The sequence below is a fragment of the Clarias gariepinus genome, chromosome 13 (genome assembly GCF_024256425.1).
Source record: "Clarias gariepinus isolate MV-2021 ecotype Netherlands chromosome 13, CGAR_prim_01v2, whole genome shotgun sequence".
In the NCBI taxonomy this organism is placed as follows: domain Eukaryota; kingdom Metazoa; phylum Chordata; class Actinopteri; order Siluriformes; family Clariidae; genus Clarias; species Clarias gariepinus.
Genome location: NC_071112.1, coordinates 20,439,322 through 20,463,645, shown reverse-complemented (window position 1 = coordinate 20,463,645; position 24,324 = coordinate 20,439,322). Strand labels below are relative to the sequence as shown.

At 35.9% G+C, this 24,324-nt stretch overlaps 1 protein-coding gene across 1 annotated transcript; it reads left to right on the top strand.

Annotated features, from left to right (window-relative positions):
* Positions 1–2,015: 2,015 nt before the first annotated feature.
* impg1b (interphotoreceptor matrix proteoglycan 1b) lies at positions 2,016–24,040 on the top strand. Its single transcript, XM_053510002.1, is given in 16 exon segments — positions 2,016–2,234; positions 6,117–6,338; positions 6,923–7,089; positions 7,219–7,247; positions 7,825–7,856; positions 8,501–8,553; positions 8,645–8,767; positions 9,149–9,207; positions 9,902–10,404; positions 10,600–10,709; positions 18,345–18,549; positions 18,645–18,855; positions 19,369–19,554; positions 19,738–19,921; positions 20,658–20,741; positions 23,555–24,040. Coding segments are annotated over 16 exon segments (2,322 nt in total). The 5' UTR covers positions 2,016–2,164; the 3' UTR covers positions 23,639–24,040.
* The last annotated feature ends 284 nt before the right edge of the window (positions 24,041–24,324 follow it).

Here is a 24,324-nt window from a genome sequence, read left to right as displayed (position 1 = left end):
AAATAAAGTAATAAAAGTCCTTCTATAAAATGATATGCTTAGATTGTTGCCCAAAACGCTTAAAAATGTCCACCCTGACACTTGTATATTTGATGTTGAGAATTTAAATTGTTTTGCTGTCTTTATTAAAAAAATACATGGAACCATGCTGATGTCCGAGTCTTGGATACATTTTTATGGGTTTTGATCGTTTGATTTAGGTTTGTATTCATCAATTAGTATAAAAGTACTCTTTATAGTTTCTTAACAGTAAAGTCCAAATGCTTAGCAATGTAACTTCTATCTCTTTTAGCTCCCAGCTAGTGTGATAAAATGATGCTTTCACAGAATTGCTGAATGAATTCACTGTGGTTATTCATAATTTAAAAAAAATAGTCCAACAACAATAGCGATTGTGTAGCAAGCATGGTAGTGTAGTGGTTAGCACTTTCACCTCCAGGATCCAGGTTCGATTCCCGGCCAGGCTCGATTCCTGTCTCTGTGTGCATGGAGTTTGTACTGTATGTTCTTCCCGTTCTTGGTGGGTTTCCTCCAGGTATCCCCCCCCCCCACCCCCAAAATACAGGATAAAGTTGTATAGACAATGAGTAAGTTCTGAGCTGAACCATTATTACAACATAAATCTTTAAATTAGACAGTTCTGAGCTGTAAAAAAAATGGTTATGATGCGTATTTGTTACAATGTAAACCCTGGAATTTGACGGGAATAAACTGTTTTTATAACACCATAAACATTTTAATTACTGTAGACAGTTATAAACTGTAAAAAAAAAAAGTACATTATATACAGTATACAGTATAATGAGTGCAATCCCACTCACAGTCACAGATGTCATTTATTTACCATAAAATGTACTATTTATTTTTTACAGTGTAACAAATCACAAATAAACAATCATGATAAAGTTTTATTAAGTGGTACATGATTCAACACTGAATAAAGTCTAGAGGAATACTTAAAGTTATTTGCAGAAAATATAATTTGGGTTATAACAGCAAAGCATGCAATCAACCATTTTCAATCTGTTCATTCAGCCTACAAATACAATACAAAATTAATAATTAAAAAAATAATGTTGTGGGAATAATAAAGTCAGATATCGCTGAGAACAGAAATCTATTAAGTTTTGATGAAAATTCAGTGAGCGCCAGCAAAGAGCTCTTTATTTGCTCTTATGAATGATGCACCATATGAATGATGGTGGGATTAGAATGGATTGAGCCCATATAGAGAGCCCTCTGATTTATCTGCCTGAGACTACAAAGATAAAGTTAAGAAGTATTTGATTTTGAAGAGAGCTCCTTTGAAACTTAAAAGGAGGCTAATTTAAGATGTTGAAGTGTTGAGTTGCAGGAGAAATGTATCGTAGTCTCATTTTGGTTTCACGCAGACATCATAGTTGTCTAGGAGACATAAATAAACATTTTTCTAATTGTCTCTTCCTCTTGGTGTGCAGTAAAGGCTCATTTAAATGTTAATAAAAGCAGAACACAGAACACAGTACACACACATGCAATCATGCACCCACACACACATACACACACACACATCTAATGTTTAGTTTCTATCAGACAGACACACACTGTCACATGACACACAGATCTCACCTCCTCTTGGCAGCCGGCAGAGTTTGGCATGCAGCAGAACATTTGGCGAATCGTCTGCTTTGAGGCAGGTACTGGGAAGCAGAAGACAGATAACACAAGAGAGGCAGGAGCGCTTGCACTGGTCTGGTTGGGAGTGAAAGTGTTTTGTTTATACATGCTTGAGAATGCAACTAAGAGGATGACGATAGTCTGCCACAAGCAAGCGACATGATTAGGAGGAGTGGGTGGAACACAGATGACTTCCAAAAAAGAGCCTATATTTTTAACCTTCACACTTCTTCCCATCCATCTTTAAGACATAAATGGCTACATTCACACACATTTTTTTTTCACAACCATTGCAAGGACTTACACACACTCCTGCCCTCAAGGATCAAATCTTCACCCAGGAATCTGCACTCATCGATCAACTTTACTGCAAGCAACACCTTTTGTGGAAAAACCTTCACACAGTGTTTGTGGAAGCATTAATTTTGCACTGAGTGGACCTAAGATTGTATGTCGCTATATCTCTAATTTTTAATGTGACTGACTTGTAAAGAAAATAAAGACCGGCATGATGGCCTTGAAAAGAGGACTATTCCTCACCTTGTTCTTGTTTACCCTCCAAGCCAGCAGAATCAAAGGTAAGTAGCAGTCAGGAGGAAGGTGTAAAGCTGTTTGCAGAATGGTGTTTGCTTGGCTTATTTGCACCCTGTCGCACACTTTAATAGAAGTCTGAACTGTGCTCCCAGTCCATAAAAGATATAGTGCTGAGTTTTAAAACATTTATTACATGTCCTACCTTTATCACCTTACTGTCTCTAATCATATAGTTGTCATCCTGCCCATTTTTTTTCTTTCAAGTTACAATATTCCATGTTGTGATCTTTGCAAAGATTTAAATTATTACTCTGGATACTTTCGGAGACAGTTCATCCTGGCATTTAGCTAGTTTCATTAATTAACCCCCTTAAGGCCTGTCCAGACTTTTAGTCGTCTCCGCATTGCATATGTCCTTTAATAGTCTCAATGTATATATTTAATAATTTGTAACCATTGCTGAATAATGTGCTTCATGATAAATAATTGAAAAACAAGCAAGGTGGTTAACAAGATAAATATTCAGGACATAGATTAATGCATTTTAACTTTATTGAAGATAAAAACACAATAAGCTCTTAATGGCAGTAGCCCCTACACTAAACCTTCAGCGTTACAACACAAAACAAGACTTACATATGCAATATAAACAGCTAAAACCAAGCATTTGCACTCAAGTCAAACTGTTACAATATGGTGAAGAACTTGTTATTGCATTTTTAAAACTGATTTCTTGTCCTTGCCATTATGTTTGGGCATTCCATTCATCAGCCGAGTAAAACAAAAGGCTATTTGTTTGTAGCAGTGTGAGACACTAATCGCTTCTGGCTTGCTGCTGTTCTATGGGGCCTTCACAGCTTTCCCAAGTATCAAAGACATTTAACTTAAATGTGGGTATGAAAAATTAATAAAAGTTCACTTATAAAGGTTTTTTTACCGTATATGTACAATGATTATAAGTGCTTATGTTTGTTTCATGGTACTGCTTTACCACATTACCACTTTTGACCAGCATGGTAATTTTGCCCAGATTATTCTTTTTTACCAGAATGAATAAATCCATCCCAGGTAGCAGACAACACTGATCTGGATCCGACTCAGATCCTTTTTGCCTCCGGCAGATTCACATCACATTTGCTGCAGATCTAGATCAGAGTCCTGCTATCTGGGATGCTTTTACAATTAGATTTTTTAAAATCCGTAAGAGTTTTATTGCCAAGAACGCTTGCACGTACAAGGAATTTGTTTTCAGAGCTTCCAGAACAAAACAAATGACAAGATAAAACAGCACGGCACTTTTATTACATTTTTATTAAAAATGTAATAAAAAAAAGGTTAACATCAAATGGAGTAGGGTATAGGGTATATTTTCTTCAATATGCCGGCTTGTTAATTCGCTAATTAGACCTGAGAAGATACATAAAATGCTAAATCCCAGATGTGTGTCTTTGAAAACTTCTTTCTTTCTGACCTAGTTCCAGCTCTAAACCTTCTCTGGTCTTTGGTCTTTGTAAATCACATGAATTAATTTGATTAGATATGCCTTAAGCAGAGGATCAGAAGCAGAATCCATGAGAGTTAATGGTTAGAAAAATAGAAAACCAGAATTAATCACTGCTGAACTGTTACATTAAATAAATAAAAATCCTGCTGGAACACCTAATTTTGTATGCATCAGTTGATGACCTAAAACAAATTAATTCATGATTTTAATTAACTGTGGTGTAGTGAAGTTCTTATGTAGTGAAATAATGTGTTTATAACTCAACTACTTTTAATGCTAGTACAGTAGGTACAGATCTGAAAATGCTGGTTGCTAAGCAAGGCTTAATGTCTTAAGGTCTCTGCAGTTTGGCAGCTGATATTACAATGCAACACTATAGAGACCCAGTTCCGGATGAATGAAACGATTCTTTAATGACTAAACAACATTGCACCACCAGGAGAAGTGAAAGACAGCCAAGAATGGATTTAGTTTCACAGATCAAATAAGCTATGACCTAATTTATAGAGCATATTTCTACAATAAACTATTCAATAAAAGCAACAAGATGGAAAAAAAAAATCTCTGAGTAAGCCAGTATATGTGCTTTTCATTTGTTAATTAATTAATTAATTAATTTATTTATTTATTTATTTATTGCATGGGCAGTGTTGCAATGTTTAGTAATGATTCACATTTAATTTTATTTTTGTGTTAATCAAATCAGTAATCAATCAATAACATTCCATGGAAATGTGGTGGATACAATATATCATCATATCTGGTCTCCATTTACATTAATGGCAATGTGTTTTTACAGTCCATTAACAATCTCTTCATAACTTACAGTCCACATTTCATACTCTTCCCACATCGCTTATCATCACTTATGCATATTGACATGCTCAGATTAAACATTGTTCACATCTTAAGGAAATCTTTCTAAGAAATAAAAATATCAACACTTCAATTATAATTACAGCAATTTAAATCACAATAAATCATAGAACATATTTTGCTTTGTTCTAACCATTATTATAAAAAGACACTATTAAAATGTTTTGTGGATGACTCCCATATGTACAGTATATACTAATAATTTTAAATTCTCAAAACTATTTATATCAAGTGCCCCTTTTTAAAGAAAAACTCAAACTAGATACTGTTCCCAGTGTTTGCAAATGTACTTAATTTTATTTAATTAATTTAACATAAACATCCATCCATCTACTGTAAGAATTTTTGTAGTCCAACTAGGAACCATGGAGGTCAATAGCAACCATTAAAAGCCAGTGATAACTATTGTATTTATTCCCATTTTGACCTCCGGTCAACACTCACAAAAACATTCACACACCCGGTAAAAACCCACCAAGCATGGCGAGAACATGCAAACTCCATGCACACAGACTTGACAAGGGAATTGAACCCTGCACCTGAAGGTGCAAGGCGACAGTGCTAACCACTGAGCCACTGTAGCATCCTAACATAAACATACCATTCAAAATCATTATTTATTTTGATTTTATTTATACATAATATATATTTTTCTGCCCTTAATTCAAATATGTTAATACATGAGTCATTTTCAGTGTAAGAACTGCTACTATAATTAAAAGGACTATAACATTTATACTGAACATCCGAACATTAACACTTATTTCATTTAATTAAATTCTATTCTATAATTGTTATTGTCGCAAAGCAGCTTTACATAATCAAAAGAATTATTTAAGTTTGTATGGAATGTGATTTTGTATGAATCAGAATGGTCAGATAGTCCCTGATGAGCAAGCCGAGGGCGACAGCGGCAAGGAAAAACTCCCTGAGATGGTAATAGGAAGAAACCTTGAGAGGAACCAGACTCAACAGAGAACCCATCCTCATTTGGGTGAAACAGAGAGCAGGAATTGATCTGCATTCATACTGTGTAGGTGGCAGGCAGTTCAGCATAACAGTTGATGTTAATTGATGTTAATATGGAGTCCAGGTAGTTATTGGAGACTCAGGTAGACTCATATGAAATTCCAGTCCTGAACTATCCAACTGTCAAGTTCTCAGAGAAACAGCTGCCAACACTAGTCGAGGCCTGAAGAAACCTTGAGTCGAAACTGTCCCCAGACACCAGACACATCCCAAAGAGGCACACAGAGCATCCATGTGACGAGATCTCCAACCAGAAGTGGAGCACAAGGATGGGTCAAACCATCAATAAACCTGAGTGATATGACTTATGGCCCTGGTGTCATATAGAGGAAGATGGGTTTCTTTTTCATTGTGGTTCCTCTGATTTCTTTTTCACCACCATCACCTCTACCTTGCTCATTAAAGATTAACATATTAATTAGGATACATTTCTGTACAACTGTTTTATATCTTTTTTTTTTTTTTAAATATCCCAAAAAAACTTAACTAAGCTGAATTGCAAAACTTTTTTTTTCAGACTTCAGTAGGAACCATTTATCAGGGACCAGAAACATCAAATATGGACATTTCTACAAGGCCTTACAAGCAGCCAGGCATCTGGCGGCTGTCCGAGATTCACATCTCCTGAATAGGCTTCGAGTGAAGAGATCAGCACTATTCAGTACAGGGGTCAAAGCATGTCCTCACGAGAACATGGAAGAGGTCATCACCAACCACAAATCATATTACAAACTGAGAGGTTGGGCATCACACATTGTAACTGATGAGGGGAACAGAACCAAAAATTAAGGCTAAATTTGTCTCCAGCAGAGCATACCTTCATAAATCATATTTAGCATACCTGTCATCAGAAGCCTTCTGGGACAGGAAGCTGCATTACAAAGGCCAAAACTGCAGGAGTGAACCAAGAGAGTTAAAAGTAGATTTTAATGAGTTGAGCTTGTAGATTTTGAAGTTTATTCTCCTTCAGGTAAAACTTAAATATACAGTAAGAAACAAATACTGGAGGAATATTTGTATTATCATAAGTAGCAGCACATCTCCATATCAAAAATCAGAAAACTTAAAAAACATATTTTAAAAAAGAGAAATTATTGCATATTATTTCATATATTATTCAAATGTCTACAGCATAGAAATTTTATAGAAATAAACCAAATTCAGGAAACACTACGGAATTAGAAAATGTGTCCGAACCTTTGACTGTGTGTGTGTGTGTGTGTGTGTGTGTGTGTGTGTGTGTGTGTGTGTGTGTTGTATGCTAACGAGATATGAAATGTTCAGACTATAATGATGGTATACTTTGTGTTTAATACTAAATAGTCTGCCAGGAAGCTGTATGGGAGGCATACCAAATTTTCCTGGACAGATTACCTGACACAATGGAGTTCCAGCAGTGGGTACATGCCTGCCAGACAGGCTCACTGTGTGTGGAGGACTTGGCCCATAATTTTAGCAGCACCAGTGAACACATGGACATGGTGGCCAGGGTAAGGATATTGTAGTAAATAACCAATAAAAGTATAAACACCTAAAAAATTTAATATCAAGCAAACACATAACATGTATTTTATTAGTTATTTGATTTATTGTGTTAGTCTGGTGTTTCTTGTCTACAGAAAGTGAACATTCAAGAAAACAAAGATCAGTAAGTATCCAACAATTATGTATACATCTTGGATTGTTATTCAACTTTTTAAAAAATGACATCCGGTGTGTTAGGACTAGTGTACATTTTATGGCAGTGTTTAATATGAGACCTTCACCTGCTCTGTTTTAAATAATGGCACACTACTGTAAATATGTTAAATATGACACGTTGTGTCAGTTTAATATAAATCTGGGTATCGTATTTACTAAAGCAGATAATTAAAATTAACAAAGGGGTAGGTATGGTTGTGTGGGCTATTCTTTAACACTGAAGCAAGCGTAAAATGCCTCGTGGCCCATGAATGGTGCTGTACCCTTCTTTGGCCATGAGCATTCATTGGTCGAGCACAACATTGTAAGGTTGAATATCAAAATCCTAAGGATGAAATAGTACTAAACCATAATAGGTAATTTAAATTAAATTCAAATCCAAATACAACTGTTATACCTTTAATCGTATATTCTTTGTAACCAGGAAACCCAAAAAATATTCTTGTCGAAATGAATCAAATGAAATTAAATGCAACAATTAAATTAAATTTTTGTTATTGTTGTTGTTGTTTTGTTTTTTCTAGTGCCATGACTACATCTGTACCAGGCAAGAAATGTACACTCAAATTATATACTATATATATATATACTATACTATATATACAGTACGGTGGAACCTTGAATTGTGAGTAACTTAATCTCAATGCGAGTTTTTTGTCCAAGTGTAGTGACTGTTCTTTAGTACCTGTACTGCATCAACAGCCCCAGTGAAGATAAAGGTTAAAAAGCCTGTAGCAGTGCGGGAGATTCCGTTTAATTACAATTCAACGTCAGAGAAATCCTCAAAAGGAGGCAGAAGCAAGTGTCATTAGACAGGTTCCCTGTAAAAGAAGTTTTCTGGCAGAGCAGTGATTCCGTTAGTGTGTGTGTCTGTGTGTGAAATTGGTCCTACACAGTAGCCCCCCTCCTCCTCCTTCTTCTTTTCTTTTTACTCCAGTCATGATTCCTTTCAAAGGTAAAGTAAGGTAAATTTGCTTGACTTTATATTTTGTATAATTTTTTTTGGATGAATATTTTTGGATAGTGGAACAAATAGAGTTTCCATTATTTCTTATGGAGAAATTCGATTTGATACAGTATATGAGTGCCTTAATAAACAAGCATGCTTCTGGAACGAATTATGCTTGCAATCCAAGGTTTACCTATACTGTATATACATTTCTTTTGGTATTTATTGACTAATGAGTATGGAAATTTCAGGTTCAAAAACTCCACAGGTGAAATTTGCCATGGATTCAGAAAAGGTATAAACTGTGCTATTGTGCTTTATAAGTGTAGAAACTTGATCACATAAAACAAAATAAAATCCATTAAAAAATCTTTTTTATTTTCCAAAAAAACAAGGTCCCACCTCAACAGCACATAATAGAGATTAGTGTGACCTTAAAAGACCCAGAATACAGTCAGCAACTGAGAGACTCTAACAACTTGCAATATCAGGACGTCCACTATAGTCTTCATGAGCAGGTGAGGTAAAACCTGTGGCATCCTTTTACTGTGTCTTAAACACTGAGGTGTGTGTTTTATACTGTAAATAACATCCTTCAGTCATCTCTGTTTGTGTTTATGATCAAAACCAGTGATTTATATGTGAGACCGGCAGGGAAATGGCCTAATTTGATATGTGTCAAAATAAATGTCGTCCAGTGCCTAATTCTTATCTAGACGGCTTGTCTAATAAAAACCAACACGAAATCATTTATACTGTACCATTTGAGGTGCCAAGTTTCTTTACTCATCTTACTGTTATGTTTATGGTTATGGCCGTGGTATAAGACTTCTTTGTATTGTTTTTAGGTAACATTTCTGCACTTGCGTCTAAATGACAAGCTGTTTATATCTTTGCAGATGCTGCAAATTTTCAACAAACTTTCTGGATTTATAGAGATTCGACTGCTGGGAATTCAGTAAGTAGTAATTTCCGTCCACAAATTACTTTCTGCTGAACATGAAAATCGCACTTTTGGGTTAATAGTTCTTTTTTTTTCTTTCACTTAGAGATTTAAGTACAGAACAAATGAGCAAATTAGATGTACAGAGAGAAAGCCCTGTGCTCCAATTAGACGATGTTTTTAGAAGTACCAATTGAGCTAATTCTACTCTAGGTATAATGAACTGTGCATGCTGCTAAATGTGCCACTAAAACTGCAGTAAGGCAATACTGTATGTAACACATACAGGGATGTTATTGTCCAGTCTTAAGGTAACACTTCTCACATGTTACAAATGTCAAAAAGTTAAGCACATTCTCCTATAACAACATAAAAAAATTACAGTTCATTTTTAGCAAGAAGCTCTTGAAGTTGTATGAGTCTGACAAGCGGGAAAAAATGTCAGTCCCAATAAATTTCTTTTCTAAATGTAATATAAATTTATTTCAGTAACATTCCTTTGCTTTTATTACTGCCTCCAGTCTTTTTAACTAACTCTCCTCCTCCACAGCCCACCACTGAAAAACTTCCACATTTTTAATGATTTTGTGATGTTTTTGGTCATTTTAAGTTAGAGGCACATATATTAAAATACACTAATTATAAATTGACAGTGTGTACTAACGCATGAATGAATGAAGTAACAATTTCTTTTTATACAAATAAGCAGACCTGGAAGTGTTGCAATACACTACGCTGTGGTGTTTGAGACAGAAGTAGAATCTACAGGAACAGGTCCTCCAGGGACAGGTGGGGAATCTGGCACAGAAATAGCCTTGAAGAATATGATATTAAATGCCCTGAGGGAGGATACATCCCTGCCTTTTAATATCCATTTTCTCAGCTTCGAAGCAACCACACAAGTTCACTCAAAAGACCTACAAACAGACAAGCCAACACATCTACCTAGGATTATTAGCAAGCAAGCAGCAGCAGCCATCTCTGAGGAGATTACTGAGTCAATTACCAACTCAAAGGAAAAGGCAGCTCCTAATGGAACTCAAGGGAAAGATAAGGAGGCAATGGAGCGCGCATTTCCTGCACAGGAAACATGTAAAGATCTGCCTACTGTAACCACATTGGTGACCATTACAAAGCCATCTCCACCTGAACCAAGTCTTGGCCCCAAGCTAAGGGAAGCTGAGCAACAAAAGTTGTTCACTCAGCCTGAAGGTACTGTAATGCACTGTTTATAGCTACTTTAAAACTACTTGTAGGACACAGTTCTTCTCATATAGCATAATGTAAATAGAAAATGTATTTATAATTTTAAAATGTATCAAGTGCAAAATGAAATATATCAACATTACTTAGATTTTTAGTGTGCATAATCTAATATTAGTGTGTGTTATATCCTTTTTATTGCAGGATATAAAAGGAACATTTCATTGGATTCCACATTAAACAAAACCGAAGTGGACCAGGCCCTTAAAATTCCTGCTATGACCAGTTCACTAAACTTGAACTCCAGCAAAGCTGTAAGAGCATCTACAGTACTTTAAATCAGTATTCAGACAGTTTAGTTGATGTATTAGAAGCTTAATTTAAAGATTAAATATCAGTTATGCCATACTTTACCCCAAATGATGTGCCTAAAGCAGAGGAGGCAGCAGGCAATGCCACTGAGGTTATGGATGTCATTTCTGAAACTCCTGAGCCCAGCAGTTTCACAGAGAGCTCTAAGGTATATAGCAAAAATGAGCCCACAGAGTTAATAAGGTTTTCTCTTATACCCAGGAGTAAAGAAACCATACAATGTATGCTGTCTGCCTCAATCACTCAAACTATATCTTCTGTAGACTTATACTCTTTGCCTTCAGACTTATCCAGTACCTGAACTTTTTTTCAATAAGGATGGACAATCTATACAAACCCATTCCTCTCGTTAGACCCTAGCATGGGACAATCCGGATTTTAAAGCTTGCCATCTAAGAAAGACGATCAGAAATAGGAGCTCATCTAAATATATGTCTTTTGAGCCATTCCTTTAACTAGTAAGTAGTCACTTTTCAGATTATTTCAGATATTTTAGTTTTTGCATAATAGACATTTTTTTAGTCAATATGCAAGTTTATATACATAATCTATATACTGTAACTTCAGTTCGTACTGTAACTTCTACAGTCTTTTTGTTAAAGGGCACATATTATACCACTTTATAAAAAAAGTTACCTAAAAATCTGGCATGCATAATTTTTTTGCTGTTTAATTCCTTTTTCAAATGTGCAGGTATAGTGTCTGTAGCTTTAAATAAACTGCACTCAAATGTTGCTCATAGGAAGTGCATTCTCGCAGCCAAAAGAAGCACCCTAACATAAACATACCAAGCCAGGACCAAAAACGTCCGTGTTCTAGACTTTATCAGGCAATTTGGACCCATTTTCATACTTCATCACCTAAATATCACAAACCAAAAAAATAACAAACAAAATAAGGGGGAAATATATTTACATTTATGATGACAGTATCATATCATAGTATTATCTTCAGTATTTAGCAATATAAATGTTAAAACACAACAGCTGAAGAAGGATGGGGTAGGACGTGAGACCAATTACTGTAAAATCTGAGTCTAAATAATAATGGATAATCAATTATTATATGCATGTGTATATACATAACTATATCATATACTGTAGGCCTGGTGGGTTTCCTCGGGGTACTACACAGTCCTCCTTCAGGCCAAAGCCAAGCAGATTAGACTAATTAGCTTTTTTAAAGTGCACGAAGTGTAAGTGTGCCCTGCGATGGACTGGCACCCTGTCCCTGGTGTACCCTGCCTTGTGCTCAAGGCCTCAAAGATAAACGGTGAACGCTGTATTATTGAAGTAATGAAGTACTGCTCAAAAAGATTTACTTCCACTGCATGAAAAGAGGTGTATCTGTACTAGAAAACTCCCGTATACACCACTGATTTTTGGAAGTATCTACAAGTACCACTGAGCATATACATCAAATTCCACCAAGCTAGGATACTTCCGGATTGATACCAATTCGGATGTATCTTGCTGAGGAATCCTTCCATGGTACAGCCATTTGTTGCCATGGTAAATATTCCACTCAAGGATTTTGTCAGGGGACACACCTCAAGCTCCATTTGTATTTTACACCTTTGCACAACTCTGCTCTTCCCTATTGTTTTTTTTATCTCAACATTGATTAGTTGTTTAAAAAAAAAAACACTTCCAAAACCCTGACATCTATTGGGACATTACCCAGCCACTACTTTTTATTCAGCCCAACCCCAGCCCTCATAACTTAGTGACTTAATTGGTTATTGGGCAGGTATGTACATAGACCCTATACATCCCCCACATCCTTTAAAAAATGACAATAGAATTGATTCTGAATTATTATTATTTTAATTAAACCCAACATTAAAAAATATACAAAGCACAGTACGAATAAGGAAAAAATATATAAGGGTGCAATTAAATTAAAGCAATACTAAAACAAACATGCACCAGTGCTTGTTAGAAGTCCAAAATTAATGTCCTTCTAGCTCGGTCCCATTAGATATTACACACTGATGGCATGGCACACAATGGCATCCTCCTCATTGGACATCAGTTCCGGCATTGCAGTCAAAGAGTAATTCCTCTGCAGTGTCACATAGTTAATCCTGTAACATGCTGGATTTTTAAAAAAATCAGATAAGTGACAGAAACAATTCCAATTATTAGAGGGACAAAAAGAAAGGGACATGAAAATAAATACAATAAGAATTTCTGATACCCCTTATACACTCAGGGTCTGCATCTGCAAAAGTCATCTTTAATTCCTCCAGCAGATTTGTCATCACTGCCTGATTATAAAGTAAACTTATTCTGTGTGGAAAGAGAGTAGTGTCATTAATTACATTTAAAATGATGATGTAAAACCCCATACATAGCATGTAAAAAAACAACATTCTTTCAATCAACATTCATTCCCAGTTTGTATTTATGTGGGTTGTTTTCTTTTATGCACATGGGTTGACTCTTCCTGCAGTCTTCGCTAATCAAACTTGCCTCAAATGCATCAAGACGCTGGATAACTTCTTTAAGAAAAGAGCAGTGTGTGCAGCTTGCTTCTCCTTCAAACTCACAAGCTGAAGAGACAAAGGCACACCATGGCCAATCCCCCCACCCGGCTATGATAAGAAGGACAGCACTTCTTTCTGCTAGTCATTAACATACAAAAGGCCTTTACACCTTACAGCCATCACCTCTTACTGCTAGCTGTGAGAATTCCTGAAAACTTTCACTGATTCCCGTATACATCCACATACGTGAGGTATCTGGTCGTTTCACAAAATTTCCTTTTGCATGCTGCCTTTCTAAGCACTCTGCCTCATACTGTACATCTGGCAAATTTAAAGTTTGTTGGGGATTTCCCATACCATATTGGTCTGGATACAGCTCTTTTCATGCAGTGTGCAGTATACTGTCAAATAATTCAATTAAAATACATATACTGTATGTTGCATCCATAATCACTTGAGTGTTGTTGCTTTTATAAAGTTTTTGCTTGACATAAGCCTTTTCGTCTGTGCTCAGGACGATTATTTTAATGTGTGACATGGATGATTTCCCTCCAGGAAAACAAGCAATGGGCAGCTTGTTTTTCATTTGTTTCATGCTGCGTGGTGGGGAAATGTATGAATCTGCACATGATCTGTGGTGCTGTAAGAGCAAAGTTTGATTTATTATTGCTGACATTGTCAGCTGTGACTAACCCCAAATTATCCCTGTTTCTAAGCTGCATCTTCGCTGTTACTAAAAAAGTAGTAGTCACCTGTGGGGACAGCATATGAAATTTTGGTTAATGGACCAGTTGCATGCCGTGGACAATCTGTCACAAAAAATATCAAATTTTTGTCCAAACGTATCTTTAATGAGCTCTGTGTCACTCAATGTTACTAAAACATCTGTCCTTCACATGCATTTCTGCCTAACTAGTTAGGAGACATTCAGAGCTTTCCTAAGTTTGGGTGAAGATAGGAGTGATTTCCTATTTTGAGAGTATTGATAAATTGCTCTCACTACTACAGTACACCTAAAAGCAGGACCAAATTTTCCTCACTCCAGAAGTGAGTTCTTGCTCTGAGACATAGAGTGTACAGGCCCAGGCCCCCGCAACCGTGTAACAGGAAAAGCAGTATAGAAAATAAATGACTATTCTCCCTGTATATTTTGGGATTTCTCCCTTTTACTCTGACCTCCCAAAACCATGCTGGTAAATGGATTGACTACATTAAAATTATCCAAAGGTTAGAATAAATGTGTGAATGTTTTATGGTGCTCTGTGATGCCCTCCATGGTGTATACCTGGTTCATGTACAGTGTTTCCAGTATAGGCTTCCAGTTAATTACAACCCTGACCAGGGAAAGTGTTTACTAAAGGTTGATGAAGAAATTAAGTAAATAAGAGAAAGTTTACTGCAAAAAAAAGACCACCCTAATGAATCCTAACTTATTATGATGGAGGGGTTTGTATACCCCATTAATAATATGAGCTATTTTATAGCAAGACAAACTGTTTCTAGATGAGAAACCAGACTAAAGAACTAAAGACCCTAATACCTTACCCAAAACAAGTAGACTGAGATTCCACTCTGATGCCGGACGTGGGGAGGGAGCTTGTCAGTGAGCACTTGGTGGTCAGGGCCCTACCCATGGATGAGGCATTGGCTATAGGAATATTGAACATGATCATGCTGGTAGTCGTCAGAGCTAGTGTGGGAAGCTGAGCAATACCAAAGTACACCTAAGTATAGTTGGGCTTACCACATCACACAACAAAGGGTTTAAAATCAAACTGCTGGAAAGGGGTTGGGCATTTTTACACTTTTGAGTGGCCCTAGGTGGGAGACACAGAGCATGAGTCCCTACTCACGGCCCCTAGTTTGGTGCCAGTATATTGTAGTTTAACCCGGTGAGCAAAAGGGTCACTTCAGTTTAGTTTTATGATCGACTATTTTGTGGTATACTCAAATTTGTGACCATATGTTCTGGACATTAGGGTAAATTAAGGGACTGAGATGTCAACTGATTACCACATGGTGGTGAGTTGGATCAAGGGGAAGGGAAAATGCCAGACAAACTTGGCAGGGCTAATAGTGTAGCAAGGGTTGGCTTGGAAGCATTTGGCAGAAGTCCCTGTCCAGTTGATCTTCACCTCTTATTTCCAGAAGCGCTTCTCCTGCATTCCAAGGGAGTCTGGAAACATTGATCCAGGATAGTTCTCAACTAATGAGCAGGATGAATGTAGCTGAGGCCACTTGGTTGTTTGTGGATTTTGTGGCAGTAACTCCTGCCTTCCAAGTCACAGTGACACACCTCCCCTTTAAGGAAGCAGAGCTAAAGGACTCAAAGGAGGACTTGCTTGTCACTGGGGCTAAGTTCAAAGATGTAGATAATTCACTTCTTAGGTGCAATCGTTAATGGACGTGGGGGTGGGGTGGATGAGGACGTGGCTAATGCCTCTGTATTGGCAAACTGAGGTGATGTTATCTATATTTCTTTACAGAAGATTTGTATCAACTTTAGGGGGATCACACTCCTTAACCTCCAAGAAAATTTTTTATGACAGAGTAACAGATAGGAGTCCAGATGCTAGTCAAACTTTATGTTCAGGACGAACAATGGACATTTTGTCCAGCCACAGAATAATAGAAAAGCTCCTTACCCATTTAAAAGGCGTCTAACCAATTTCCTTAGTGGGATCTTGTGGAGGATGCTTAGAGAGTATGGGGTGACAGGCCCAATATTACCCATCATTAGATTACTGGATTACTGAAGCGAGAGTGTTGTCCATGTCTCCCATGTATGGGCAGACCTGTTGTACTCTGGCAAGTCTCCTCTTTGTCACCACTTCTGTTCACAATTTTCATTAATAGAATTTCAAAATGTAGCCAAGGGAAGTTTAGTGAGCAATTTGGGAGTTCAAATTGGCCTCTCAGGATCTTTGTTATTTGCAGATGATTTGGTCCCATTGACTTCATTAAGCAGTGAATTCCAGCATACTCTCTGATGGTTTGTATCTAAGTGCATAGTGCATGGAATAAGAGTGAGCACAACTAGAAAAGTCTGGATTGTCATCTTCATGTTGGGAATAAAAAAACTGCCTCAAAGCAGAAGACTTTAAGTATTTTTTACGACCTTTTTCATGAGTGTGTATTGAGAGACAGACAGATCAGCGCAAATGAGCAGTCATGTAAACTCACATAGGTGAGACAAAAATGTATGGGTGGATGGATGGAAATGTACATTGGATACAATGGGAGTGCATACACTTACATCAAATCATCAATTAAGTACTTTCATACAGTATTTGCTATGCATACTGTACTGATGTGTAGAGATAAAGACTGAATAAATAAAATGCAAATCAAAGTATGATGCAAATATTGTTATTCTAAAATTTAATTCCATATTTATCATTAGATGCAGTGTATCCATTTGTGTTTCATAGTTAAAAAAAAAACTTTAAAAGAAAGTTTTTTTTAGACTAAAGTACATAAATAATCTTGGCAGGCTGTGTTGAATAGGGTGCTCTGCATGGGAGAGCTCCTCCTGTGTAGCATGATTCTTTCCCTTTTGAGAGATTGATCTTGAGAAACAAAATAGTTATAACCTATAAAGCAGATTTATGTTGTTTACAGGGACTTGCTGAAAGAGGATAATTTACTCCCCTCTCATTTTCTCACAGATTGGTGGCACATTTTAGGTCATTAAGGGATGAACAAGTATAATAGTGTACTTGCAAAGATTTGATGGACAATACAAAGACACCAATTTTATATGTTTTTCCATTCTTCACTTTCTTTCTTACCTTTATCTTTCAGTCATTCTTGAGAACTAGGACACAACATGTCCAGCTCTTAATATTGTGGGTTTTTTTATATTTTTTGATTATGTTATAAGCTGAATCAACCCAGCAAGTTCTCAAGAATGATTGATTTACCTTTACATTACCTTTTTATGTTCTACTTCCACATTCCTTTATCTGTGCTTTGTAACTACTGTATTTATGTATTATTTTTAAATTATTTATAATTGTTTGAAGTGCAAATAAAATGTATGATATGTATACTTAATTACAATTAGAAATTAAACAATTACACAAACAATTAAAGAAATTGTTACTTTTTGCTCTTTGTATTGTTAAACGGTTATTTAAATGTAGTGCTTGTGTGGTAGTGCTTGGGGCATGTTACATGTTTACATGTTCACCCAGTGCAATTTTGTCTCAGCACCTAAGATGTCACTTCCTACACCCCTTCAGTGACAGCGCAATGACTGCATGTCATAACATGAAATAGGCTCATGTGCTTTTAATTGATATTGCATTTTAATGCACTTAATTAAATTCATCGATCTAGAAAAAAAAACTATATTGAGTCAGATAGTCATCAGCTATGAGCACTTGAAGATAATTCATTGTTGTTCTAGTTCAAGTTGTTCTAAAATAAGGTGTTTCCTTTCTGGAAAGTGTGTCCTTCTTGGAAATCACGGACTTCATTTAATTTGAAAACTCTTGTTAAGAAAAGTTTAGCTCATTTGATAATATGGTTAATACTAATACATTTTGCTAATTTATCCATTAGGCTTCTCACCTGTCACAAGAAAGGCCCAGGTTTATGTCCCAGTAAATAGAATATACTTTTAATTTATTTTATTCAGTTAAAAGCTTAGTATACGTTTTATATATTTCTCTTTGATACAAATGATTGATACAAATCTGTGTACTGTATATAGCTTAAAATAATCACACAAGATCAAAAGGCCTTAAAAAAAATTTTTCTCTCTCCAACACCTCATTTTCACACAGGAAAGCTGTTGACAGAATGACGCAGAAGTACTAATGAAATGCAAACACCTACAAAAATTGCTTAGGGTTTTTTTTTTTTTTTTGTACGAACTGACAAAAAATACAATTTATTTCCAAGCATAAATTTACTAATCACTCATATGGTAATTAACTTCTCTCTGGCTAATAGAAAAATCAATGAATGCTTATTTGTTTCTTTTTAAGGAAAATGATAGACTGCAATATATTTGGGGGTATACTGTATATTGTACAGTTGATCTATGATTCTACTGAAAATTGTGCTATGTTTCTTTCTTTAGTTGCTCCTATTTCTACAATCCAGTCTCAATGGATTTAAGGAGCTACATATCCTCACCTTCAGAAATGGCAGTGTGGTAGTAAACAACAAGATGCAGTTAGCCAAATCAGTAGTGGATAATATTACCAAGGCTGTGCACTGCACTCTTGATGACTTTAGTAATGCCTCCTCAAAGAGAATGGACAGTGAAATGGACAACCAGTCAGGTATGAAGGTGATGGATCTCTGCTTTACCAATAAATCTTCCATGGCTAAAGGAATCAATACTATAAGAATGGTCTGCATTCTTGATCCTCTATAGCTCATCATGGTGATCCATGTAAGTACATGGATTGTAATGAGTTTTCACACTGTGTGGTGAACACACTGACTACCGAGGCTGAGTGTGTGTGTGATCCTGGCTACAGCACAGTGGATGGTCTGCCCTGTCAGAGCATTTGTAACCTCCAGCCTAACTACTGTCTCAATGGGGGACTATGTGAGAGCATTCCAGGGCATGGAGTCAGCTGCAGGTACATGAAAACTCTGATAAAAAATAACAATAATTATATTCACCGTAAAATCATTACTCATCAGTAATTAGATTAGTCATATGGTCATGTAAAATTGGATTAAGATCTCATATCATAGCTTCTGGTAAAAATATATAGAATTTGTACAAATGACAAAATTATGTATTGTCCATGTTACAAAAATGAAAGCATCCCAAGTGTTATTCTGTTAAAAACATAGTTTGCAACTATATTACATTCCTGCTGATAGAAATCACATGTAGTCAATAGAAAGCAACTGGGAATTCCATCTCATTGTGTTTCACCATGTTTTTTTTTCTTACTTTACAATCACGTAATTCTTCTATTTTCAGAGGAAGTACATTATAATTACATGATTTTATTTTATTTTCAGTACTTTTAATTAATTAATTAATTAAAAGAACAAGAAATCTGATTAATAACCGATGCATTTATTTTTACCTTTACTGTTTACTTGTTTGACTCTAACAGGTCTAACTCTAATGTTTCCAGATGTCCTGCAGGTAAATTTTGGTACTATGAAGGAGCGCACTGCAGCGATCTGGTGTCTGTGCCCGTCGACCCATTCATATTTGTCCTTTATCTGATGGGAAGTCTAACTGTGGTGTGTGCTGTGATAAGCCTGTTAGTGTTAATTAACAGGAAATGTATAAGGACCAGAAAGACAGTGACACTAGTGTAAGTCTTCAAATAAGTATTTGTTTATTATTTATTTTTAGTATTTATTATTATTATTATTATTATTATTATTATTATTATTATTATTATTAATAATATTATTGCACTGAGGTCGCCTGTGTCTGTTTTTTTTTTGTTGTTGTTGTTGTTTTGGTATTAAATCTCTTTTTCTCTGTGTTACAGGCATTCAGACTCATCCCTGTGTATGGACGGATTTGTGAGAGTGAATCCAATCTTTGAGAATGATGATGGTGTCCTGACTCATGTGTCCAGCATAAGCTATCCCACCATCACTGACTCTGGCTCCCCTCAAAGCTCTGACCAGGGCTCATTTTACTCACTGGATAACATGCCTCTAAGCATTGAGGTAAAGTGTACAGGTCAAAATGTGTCTTAACAGGATAACTAGATCTTACAGCTATACTAACAACTGTCTTAAATGAACTGACTCACTCCATGGCTAAAAGTTATTGCAGTGACGTTTATACCATACAATCTTAATGATAGTTAATACATTGTATTAAGATAATTTATATAGATGGTACAGTATAATATGCTGCAGATGTACACAAGTTGGCTGAAGATACATATTAATTTTTTTTTTATGAAATATTAAAACTATCTGAATTTAGAAGCATGGAACAAATTCTCAAAGACATTGTATCATTATGCAGTTCTTTTTAAACATTGACAGCATAATAATTGTGCTTTTTTGGACTCCAATTCAAAGTGAGCTTATTAGATATTCGGATGTCTGTACGAGGTTAACTAATTAAGGCAGAATGAACAGGAAATGAAATATTAACAGTTCTTAACTGTCCTTGGTTATCTGAAAAGACACTTCCTGCATTATTATACTCCAGCGTATGCTTACCACTAATTTTAGTGATGTCATGAGCACATCACTAAAATTCAAGGACGGATAATAATGCATGTTTGAAATTAATGTTTTGTTGCATTGAAATCATTCTTTAATGAACTACAGTACATGGTAAAGCTAAGCACATTTGTCATAACATGCATAAAACATGAATTTGTCCGCTTGTTTGTTCATAAACATACCCTAAGTTTATAATCATGACAGGCTGTGATTATGTTCACAGCTTCCCAGGCAACTCTACACAACAAGGTCAGAGAAGTTGGTATCAGAACTACTTGGCTTCCATCACTGCATACCACATGTCGAGGTAAGATTCCAAATTTCCCAAAGTAAGGCAATTCTGTTATTCGCAGAGACCAAAAAGGTGGATAAGAACATTGAACTCAGCTCTGTATCTTTTAGTTTACATACTGTTAAAATATCTGACAGATTCTACTAAATCATCGCCTTTGTATTAGGCAAACACAACCACAGACAACAACATATAACTGTGCCACTATGCTCCCATGTTCTTTTAAGACAGAAGATGCTTTCCCCTGCCAACTGTTCCAAACACAGAAGAGATCATACTTGTTCAGTCTTCTTCTAATTGTGGCATCATGGGCTTTAACAATTAACATGCTTAGCGAGGCCTCTAGGGCCTGAGATGTAGCTCTTGGGTGTTTTTGTATTTCTCTAAGCATTGCACAGTCTGATCTTTGGGTGAATATGCCTGGACATCTACTCCTGGGAAGATTGCCATGTGTCTTGGATGCTTTCCACTCGCAAATACTCTTTCCAAATTGTTCGGAAATTATTTTATAACCATTTCCAGATGGATGTGCAGCAACAATTGCTTCCCTCTAAAACCATTGCTTATCTCGTTCCCTCTTGGCATTCTCTTAACACACTCACATAAATGCCCCGGACCAGCAAACTGCCAAAACGTTTGCTTTTATAGAGGTCTACACACCTGCTGATGATCAGTTAATTAAGGGCTTATGATTAGCAGCACCTGGCTGCAGCTTACCCTCTTAAATACCGTAGAAGCACTAGGGGGGTACTTAGTATTACCCACATTTCTTTTCTTTTTTATTAAATAAATAAAGGCATGTGAGAAAAATGTTAGATATTATCGCTCATCTGAGGTCATATTTGCCTAATACTATGATCAGATTATTTTTATTATGTTATTACACAAAACCATATAGAATTAAAGAAGGGGGTACTGACCTTTACTGATGACTGTACTGTATACAGTGATAGAACTACTGGTGGTGGTTAGATTTTGTTAAATAATAACCACCATGTCATGTTAGCAGCTCTGTATAAGTCACTACCTAGGGTGTATAAGATGTTAATATAAGATGTTATTTGATACCCTACATAATCCGCTTATCTTTAAGTAGTACAAAGTCATTTGGGATTCAGCCTAAACATAATCGTAATCATAAACAAGCTAACCAACATTAACTGTGCTATTTGTGCTGGTATTAGTAAACATTCTGTTGTCAACGTCCTGATAAGAAACAACTTGACTTAACTTGAGTGTGGGGCAAATAAAGTTCACATCCCCTCTCCCTGCAAATGAAAGAGAAGTAGTCTTATGCATAGAAGCTTTTCTGCATGCTCATCTGCATGCTCATCTCTTTTCACCTAAAGCTCTTTGTTCTTTTTGAACAAGTCACAGCTACTCATTTAAGAACCCTCACATCTGCTTATTTCTTAGATCTTCATCTTTCATGGTCCCAGAGTTGGTCCAAGTTAACATACTGTAGGTCTCAGATCTCCTCAATAGTGTGTACTGTACAGTACGTAAGTGCTCCAGCTGAAATACCCAACAGATAATGCATTTTTACCTATCTCAAACTCACTTCTCTAAATTCTTAGTTTCAGTGAACCTTTATCCAGAGCGACTTACAGTTTTATCTCATTATACATCAGAGCAGTTGAGAGTTAAGGGCCTTGCTTAAGGGTTCAACAGTGGCATCTTGGTGGGGTGTGAACTTTGGATCTTCTCGACTGTAATCCAATCTTTTAACCACTGAGCTACCCTATCCCTAGTGCTTATGTTGTTTGTTTGTTTTCTTTGTACAGTACATGCATCGGTCTGAATGTCTAAAATGACTTAAAAGTGAAATTTGAAATATAGTTGCAAGCAACAATGAGCGGGCCCAAGCACCTTGCACCATCGCCTCCTGGGTGCATGACACAACCTGTGTGATTTTTGAGCACGTTAAGACCTCCAAAAACCCATGTCTGAATGTCTAAAATTTCTTAAAAGTGAAATTTGAATAATAGGACCATTTTTAGATTATATTTTTAAGAAACGTGTATCTTTACATTACAGTGATTTTGAACAAGTGAACAGGTCACTAATGTCAATCCAAACAAAGTAGGCGAATTGTATTATTTAGACACGGAGAACTCTCAAGTTATATCTTGGATCTTGGTAACCACTTTTCCTTTTCATTTAAAGGCTAACATTTTATTATTATGTAGTTTTTCAAGTTTAATGTTCCAGATAAATTATTCAAATTAAAGTTAGTAATTATAAAGTTGGGGTTGAAATATCTGGGTAATTATTAACTTTGTTCATGATTTACAAGAAGAGGTGAAAGAAAATGGAATGATATATATTCACTAAGAATTTATTAGGGGTGGCACGGTGGCTTTGTGGTTAGCACTGTCACCTTCCAACTCCAGGGTCCGGGTTCAATTTCTGGCAAGGTTTGATTGCGGCCTCTGTGTGCATGGAGTTTAAATGTCCTCCCCAATGCTTGGTGGGTTTCCTCTATTAAAGAAAAAAAAAATTTACCCTAGGGAATTTTACTGAGGGACACAGATGACAGGGTCAGAATTTAGAACCAGAGTAAATCCATAAACCTATCCAGCTTATGTCAACTAGAAAACAAGAGCTAGTGGAAAAAGTTAGTCAATTCAATACAATGGCAGATCATAACATACACACTGGGGGGAAAAAGTTTTCAAGCTTCAGTGAGTGTAATATCTGAGCTGTAATATCGTCTATAATATACAGTATATTTTAAATGATGTCAAGCACATTCAGTCTTAGTTCTCTAATAAAACTAAAATCCTGAACGGTGTAAATATTTTACTTCTACTTTTTTTTTTGTTTAGACATGGAGGCTGTCTAATGAACACAGGAGGTCATGTCTTCTAAAAGGGTCTGACGCGGATGGTTTTGAAGTGAGTGTGTTATGACTGTGTTAATTCATGGCCAGTAACAATGTACTGTATGAGTTTACTATAGCAGCAACGGTCACTAGCAAAAAAAGATGTTGTTTGAGAGTTCTAATGTGCCTAGATAGACCCCTGTTAAAAGCTTTTCCCCTTACAGTGAGGTATTTATTTACAAATGGATGCATTTGGTGGTTTGCTATTAATTTGACAATAGTGGTGAAAAAAGTATTAAGACAAATGTTTTAATGACATAAACTTAAGTAATGACAATTAAGATAATTTATTTCTTACAATGAAATTACTATATAACAATCAATATTTAGTATGAAGTGCTTTATTTTTCAAAACCTGCTAATTCTGTATGAGCATAGTCAAAAATACATCTGAGTTAAGTAAACTGGCTAACTATAAATTCTTATTCTAAATACTTAGCACAAATTCAGTCAGATTCAAACTAGTGACATTACTTGTTTTGTGCACAGGGAGAACTATAGTATAATATAGAGCATAATTGATGCTGTCTTAATACATTTGGTTATCTTTGTATTCCTTAGATACTAATATATCAATTTATAAACATATGGCCTTAAAAACTAATATGGGAATATCAGCTTCAGCATTGTAAGATTGATAGATCTACTTTTATATGATTATGAGAATCTACTTGTTATATCCATTTGTTAAATTAAAATAAATGGTATAAACAG